Raw genomic sequence first — 6,893 nt, 5'->3', positions numbered from 1 at the left:
GTACATATTGTAATAGATGTTGTTGGTCTTTAAGTTTGGTTGTATGCTCAGCGACGACGTGAGACTCTTATATAGATTTCTTGTGTATGGTCTTGTTACCGCTCAATTCTTAGAAACCGAGTCAGTGGTCACTGATTGAGTATTTTTTCGCTCACCTTCCTTCCTGATCAAGATATCTCTCCGACTCCACATCCATCAAATCGCGCAAATACCTCATTGGTCCATAACAATGACATGTGCCTCCATCAAATCCCTCAGGAATTTCTTGGAATCACCTGGAATCATCATCGAGCCTCATCAGGCGTTCGCTGATCAGCAAGAACTTGAACCCCCGACAAAAAGAAAATGAATTGCAATGATCGGCTAGTCTCTTTGTAGTCACCTTGAAAAAGAAATAAAATAATTTCTCTCCAAGACATCGGCTATCAGCTGTCAGCTGTCAACGCTATGTCCAAGGCTCAAAAATACAACGCATCCCCACGTCATCACATATCCGCCACCCTCAACCCAATGTTAGTCCCCAGTGCAGCCAATAGCACAAAGCAAAGGATGGTGGGGCCGTACTTGTCATAATAAAGCCCTTCCGCCGATCGCGCACGCAGACGGAGTGCCCGATACACGAAGATGATAGCTGAGTAGGCGATGGCGAGCAGCGCAGCTAGCGTGAATAGCGCAGCGCTGATCAGGCCCCGCGGATCATCCGCAGGCACAAAGTTTAACAACGTCGTTGCGATAGATCCGATGAGCACTGCAAAGCTCAGCCATTTCTGGTACGATCAAGATCAGCAGGCGAACTCGACCATCTAACGGAAAAGTCCTACCAAGAACGTCCGCTCGTTTGCAAAATACACCTTGGGCTCGATACGAACAGGAACCGCGATCCGCTTGCCAGATGGTGCAGTCCAGTCTCTCACCAGTAAACGCTCTTCCTCCCGCAGGTTCTCCTCATCTAGACCTGCGGCTTCCCGCACCTCACCGTCTTGAGCACGCGGCGGCAAATTTTTATTCGCCTGCAAACGCTCGCGCAGACGCTCATCAAATGCAGAAGACGGAGCAAGCGGGTCGATCGAAACGGTCCTCTCCACCATCGGCGGTCGTGGCATCTTCAACAATGGTGTACGCTCATCGTAAACCTCATCGGGAACGCTGCCACCAGTGCTGGACTGAGACGCCGGATCGCGTTCCTTCAGGGACTTTTCACGGAATGCGATAGCAGCCGCAACGTCCTCATGCGGCAACCCCGTGCGCCGGTCTTCATCTCTAGCAGGTGTCAAGTCCATCTCTTCATCTTCTTCGCCCTCCGAGACGGGCTCAACATAGGAGTGCTCGGGCTCGATGGGCGAGAGGATCCCAGACTGCAGATCAGGGGTGTTCTTTGTAGGGCGCTCAACTGTGAGGTAACCCGTATTGGGCTTGAGGATATCCGTGTCCACTGGGGATGACAATATTGGGTAAGCATGACACGAAGCAAGTTCTTCTGACTCACTTTGGGGCAGCCAGAATGGCACGAGATCTACACGATTAGGCAGTAGGGTAGCGCAGCCGTGGATGAATTTACTAGCGGCAGTCCGTAAGTGGCATGGTACGTCATTTCTTGTGGGGGGTCATACCTGAACTTGGGAACAGCTTCGACGAGATGGGACTGGACGAGATCCGTGACCCACTTTGGAGGCTCTTGTCCGAACTGAGTCTGAAGTTTGACTTCTAGAACGCCATACCTTTGTCGACGTGAACATGCTATAATAGAATCAGGTCGATCATGGAAACGCACTTGAAAAGCTCCTTATCCTCCGCTGGCACCTGATCAAAAGGATGATCAATGCCAATGTCACTTCGCCGCCAGTTATTGCCAGTACGCGTCTGTCCGTCCCAGTTGTCTTCGCGAACCATGGTGAGTTCTGTATCAAGCGATATCCGTACACGGGGATCTCCTGGGAGCTGGAACGCAGTCCGGTTATAAAACGTCCTCATGACTAGGATATTCATGAGCGAAGAAGTCAGATGCAGGCGTGCTTACGTACCTGGAAGCAGCTGCTTCGTAAGAATACGATACTGAACCTCACTCGCAAGCTGGATCATGGAGTCGACTTCAGCTTGGGTCTTCTTGCCTTTGTCGACTAGAGCCTGGAGTTCCTCGTCCATGGTGTATTCTCCACGCAGAAAAGCGTTCACGAGATGTTCTTTGATCGGGAAACGCGCCTTGACAGACTTTTCACCCGTCCAATCTTCTCTGTGCGTCTTGCGCTCTACAAAGATCTGAAGGAGGACGTTGAGTGTGATATTTACAAACCAAACCAGGTACACTGACAGTTTTCACGTCTGTGTCGCCGTACCACCGGAGACGGATAGCTTCGGCACCCTCTGTCTTCTCAAGTCGACCGAGGTACAGTTCAAGATCTTCATTGTCAAAATAGATTGAAGTAATGGCTGAAACACGCGTCGACATCACATCTTTTTAGATTTAAATATCAAAGACGTACCAGCGTCCTTCTGCTCGAATTCCTTGTCGGCATTGAACACTGTAAGAGGAGATGAACCAACTAAAATACTGACAATGTATTATCACCAACCAAGAACAGGAAGATGCCGCAAAACGGCCAACTTCAACGGTACCAGGTTATCTGGATGCACCTGGAATTCCCTTGTTAACAAAAATAAATTTTGAGAGGAACAACTTCAATAATTACCCAATACTTGGTGGTTTGACGCACAAAGGCGCTTTGGTTCCCGCCTGCGCTTGAATCGCCCTGTACGGGGTGACCGCGGGTGCGGACCAGGTCATAGAGCTTAGATAATTTGACGATCAAGGCGTCCCAATTGTATTTATAAAAAGGTCTTTCCTCAAGATAGTCTTGAATAAACGTAGGTTTGAGTGGAAGGTTCGTTATTTTCTGAGGGTGGTCATGAAGGATAATACAAGAGGAAATTCAAAGTACGTACATCGTGTTTCTATGGAAATGAACGGTAAGTTGACATAAGGCAATAGACATGAATGGATGTACCTTTAAGATTTTGAGGAAACCGGTGATATTCAACTTAGTGTACAGTGCCAAGTCGTGAACATCTGCAACAAGGGTGGCTACTTCTTCTTGAAGGCCGTGAAAGAGGTCTTCGAGTGAAGCATCAGATTGGTTATCGTCCATGTCATCGTCATCGTCATCGGAACCCTCATCGGGTCCGTAGTCAGAAGGTCGTGCTTGTTGAGATTCTGGGTCAGAGGAGTGGGTGGGGGACGGCTCAGAAGCAGACTGAGAAGATTCTTGAGCGACGAGTTTTTGGACATCCTTTTCGGCATCCCGTATACGGCGAGACAACTCGGCAGTCTGAATAGCTTCAACTCAACCAGAAAAATGAACTGAGTTGTGATGGTTTACCTTTTGTTTCTGGAAATCATGAACTTTATCCAGCTCCTTTTTGAGCATGGCGGTGAAATCACGTTCATCTTTGTCGTCCCAGTTGTGGGAGGTGGTGCGAGCCTGCGCAGGTAGAGCGGATGAGGATGAGGGTGGGTCGGGCAGTTTGGAGAGGGAGTCACCTTGAGTTCACGCTTCAACAAATTATAGTCGATGTAGAAGGGCCTCCATTCATCGTAAAGGTTAGTCTGCCGAGCACTGAGGTCCGTTTCACGCACTTCACCATACGCAAAAATGACGCACTGTGATCTTCCTACCAAACTTCATTTTGTGATTTAGCGACCAGGACTAGATGGGAATGCTGCCGAGCCCAGCGTTTGTTCTGCAAGTCAACACACTGACTCCGATGAATAGTACGAAACAAGGAGCAGTTCGGGTGTTCGCGTTAATTAAGGAGCGGAACGAAGGACACCGTGCTGAGTCTTAGTCAGCGCGTCAAAATCAACCAGCGGACCTTTCGATCCTTATCACCGAGGGAAAAAACAACCAAGCCCGACATAAACTTAATCCTCAACTTGACGCCGTAAGGCTGTGATCATTCTTGCAAGGCGGAGTGAGCCCTTATTAAAGTCACTCGAAGTCCTGTATGGATCACATATCTACTCAAGCGAGGATTTTGTCCTGCATCCGTTGATTGGTGTGTGTGAGTTGCCTGCCTCCACTGTGGGAAGTAAAAACCATTAAATTAAGTGACAGTGGCAATGAATGTGTTGAATTCACTCCCAGTGTCACTTAATCTCTGGTTACTTGCATTCATTGACAACTGGGGACATTGAATTTTACCCACGAGAATGTAAGGGTATAAAATTCATTGTCAAAATTTTAAGGACACTGAAAATGACATTAGCAAATCACGTAGTCCCATTTTTTCCATCTTTTTCCATAATTTACTTAGCAAACAAATTCACTGACCGAGGCAGCTAAGGAGAATTTATATTTATTCCTAGGGACAGCTGCAATAAGCAATATTAGTTGTGTGCCTGAACTTTCTTGAACACTCCACCTTTCTAGTATTTCGCGTATAACTTACTAGGATCTTAACCAAAAAATGTCATGAGACGATCAATAGACTACCCTTAACAAGGACTGCCAGGCTATACTGTCATAATGATGCATCAAAACAGGCTAACTAGCAGATTTTGATGATGCATCAACTATGATAGCGAGCAGTGGTGGATCATGGTGGATCCCAATGCATCAACCTCAACCCTATTGGGAATGTGATGCATCACTGATGCATCACCATCCCGCACCAAATTGGGCTGCACCCAGCATCCGTTCGCTGGCATTATACCCGGTACCTTGCTTCCGTTGTCTGTACCTTGCTTACCTACACTAGATCCAGGCATCCGTCTGGCCATCCGGCTATCTAACTCGTTTTTGGGAGACCTCTTACCTTTCCACAGTCTTCACTGAAGCTTGCGCTCAAGTCAAATACGTCCATGACGTCATTTTTCAAAATTTTATCACAAGTCCAGCTCCCTTTCTAAAATATGTATGTAAGGATGAATTTATCCCGCAGAACTGAAACACCGCTGCGCCTTGAATGTATGAACTTCGAACTGAGCGTCTTCCTGTACGTCTGCTTGCACCGGGCATGCAGAACAAATTCTGAACAATATGATAGCGCATATTTACATTTCGTTCTCGATCATTGTACAACAAGAAACATTCAATTTAATCACTATTACTGACATGGATACTTGCAACAAGATATGTAGATGAGACACTATTTTACTGATTATGTATGCCGAGCGCGCCTAGGATGTAGTCATCAGTGCGATGCAACTTGAAGCACATAAAGGACCGACTTACTTCGTTGGCCCGCCAATATCGTTGTCACGTTCTCTTGCATTGAAGGGTTTGCGCACTCGGCGATGCCCATCTGGGAGTGGTTGGATTTCATCTGCCGAGGAAGTGGGCACGGTCAGTTGTGAACGTTGTTGTGTGCGCCTTCCACGACGACGCTCAGCTCCAGCTTGGACTGATGAAGTTGGTGCAGTGCCAGCACCATCAGATTCATTGGGTGTTCCCATATTTTCAACATCGGCACGAGGAGCCGGAGGGATTACGACTTGAGAATATTGGGCAGATGATGCATCATCAGCGGGAGGAGCCGGAGGGATAATGACTTGCGAATATTGGGCAGATGATGTATCAGGAGCCGGAGGGATAACGACTTGCGAATATTGGGCAAATGATGCATCATCAGCGGGAGGAGCCGGAGGGATAACAACTTCGGGATATTGAGTAGATGATGCATCATGGGCGTGAGGAGCCGGAGGGATAATGACTTGGGAATATTGGTTAGATGATGTATCATCAGCGCGAGGAGCCGGAGGGATAAAGACTTCAGGATATTGTGTAGATGATATGTCATCAGTGCGAGGAGCTGGAGGGATAAAGACTTCAGGATATGGGTTGGATTGAAGGGGGGGGGGCTTCGGGGAGAGCTTCCAGAATGCTGATGTTGAAATCTGGGTCATTGATGAGAGCAGTAAACACTTCGTGGTCAAACACGGGTAGGTTGGGAGGGTTGTTGAACGAAGCCAAGTGGGAATCACTCGGGAGCTGAGAACCAGATGATGCATCACCCAAGATTTGCGCACATGGAAGTAATGCATCAGTTGATGCTATGGCGGCGCCAAAATCGTCGATGGATGACTCAGACTGAGGAGTCATCCGGTACATGCCCGCAGTGTTGATTCGATGGGCGCTGTTTGGTAGGAGATCATCCAAGTCCTCTTCTTCCACACGATGATCACCATGCTCACTGCCACTCGTTGTCGCCCCCTCCTCACTATGCTCACTGCCGCTCGTTGTCGCCCACTCCTCATCTGAACCATCATGCGAGTCTGATGATGAATCTTCTGCATCCTCAGCATCTGAGTCTTGGGGCAGTGTCGACTCAAATGCTAGTGAAAAGGTCAGTGCATGCTTTCGAACTGACACTTATATGGACGTACCGAGAGCGTCTTTGACGAAGGCTAGGAATGCAGCCTGCACCACATCAAATTTGGCGTAAGTCTGATCAAATTGTGCCCCACTCTCAAGTTCGCCAACATGATAGCTTCATAATATTAGGTAAGCGCACTTCCTCATCAACTATCACGCATCACTCACTTGAACACAGACACCTCTCCAGTGCTAGGATCCTTCCCTCCCATAAGGATTGTGAACTTCCACCCACCCGTGGCATGTGCAAGGTATTTAAGGATCCGATCAAGCATAGGACCGAGCTCACGGATGGCCCTGCAGTTTTTAAATGCGCTTCAGATACGACCATGTAATCAACGACAGAAGTACGTACTTAATCTTGGTTGCGTCGTCAATTTTTTGCATCTTCCCTGACTTCTGGCGTAAACGTGCTTTTGCATGCTTTGCCTTTGCCTTCTGGTAACGCCTTTCAACCTTATTCTTGATGTCCTCGCATTCTTCAGAGTACAAACGGCGCGTGACCTCACGGCGCTTATTCAGCTT

General features: G+C 48.0%; 2 protein-coding genes across 2 annotated transcripts; both read right to left on the bottom strand.

Moving 5' to 3' along the window:
* Positions 1-324: 324 nt before the first annotated feature.
* DEU56DRAFT_778493 (SPX-domain-containing protein) lies at positions 325-3,828 on the bottom strand. Its single transcript, XM_041351819.1, has 15 exons — positions 3,657-3,828; positions 3,536-3,601; positions 3,375-3,476; positions 3,003-3,323; positions 2,941-2,949; positions 2,688-2,891; positions 2,571-2,631; positions 2,481-2,519; positions 2,309-2,427; positions 2,022-2,256; positions 1,772-1,973; positions 1,611-1,718; positions 1,487-1,557; positions 822-1,432; positions 325-767 (listed from the first exon to the last, which is right to left on the bottom strand). The coding sequence occupies exons 1-15, from the start codon at positions 3,678-3,680 to the stop codon at positions 486-488; spliced, it is 2,454 nt and encodes an 817-aa protein (XP_041212840.1). The 5' UTR covers positions 3,681-3,828; the 3' UTR covers positions 325-485.
* A 1,326-nt stretch (positions 3,829-5,154) lies between these two features.
* On the bottom strand, positions 5,155-6,755 carry DEU56DRAFT_908392 (uncharacterized protein; the record flags this gene model as incomplete). Its single annotated transcript, XM_041356995.1, has 6 exons — positions 5,155-5,173; positions 5,229-5,890; positions 5,919-6,328; positions 6,380-6,483; positions 6,537-6,665; positions 6,724-6,755. 6 exons carry the CDS (start codon positions 6,753-6,755, stop codon positions 5,155-5,157), a joined length of 1,356 nt encoding a protein of 451 aa, XP_041212839.1.
* Between the last annotated feature and the right edge of the window lie 138 nt (positions 6,756-6,893).

Source organism: Suillus clintonianus (genome assembly GCF_016758775.1).
Source record: "Suillus clintonianus strain FC179 chromosome Unknown DEU56scaffold_9, whole genome shotgun sequence".
Classification (NCBI taxonomy): Eukaryota; Fungi; Basidiomycota; class Agaricomycetes; order Boletales; family Suillaceae; genus Suillus; species Suillus clintonianus.
The sequence above is the reverse complement of the archived record's forward strand: the minus strand, read 5'-3'. Positions and strand labels throughout refer to the sequence as shown.

Excerpts from the sequence above, each read along its gene's own strand:
- DEU56DRAFT_778493 (XM_041351819.1), bottom strand. The coding sequence starts at position 3,680 with ATGAAGTTTGGTAGGAAGATCACA. Across the intron at positions 1,558-1,610 it reads GAAGCTGTTCCCAAGTTCAG|TAAATTCATCCACGGCTGCG; the intron begins GTATGACCCCCC and ends GACTGCCGCTAG. Across the intron at positions 768-821 it reads CAAACGAGCGGACGTTCTTG|AAATGGCTGAGCTTTGCAGT; the intron begins GTAGGACTTTTC and ends TGATCGTACCAG.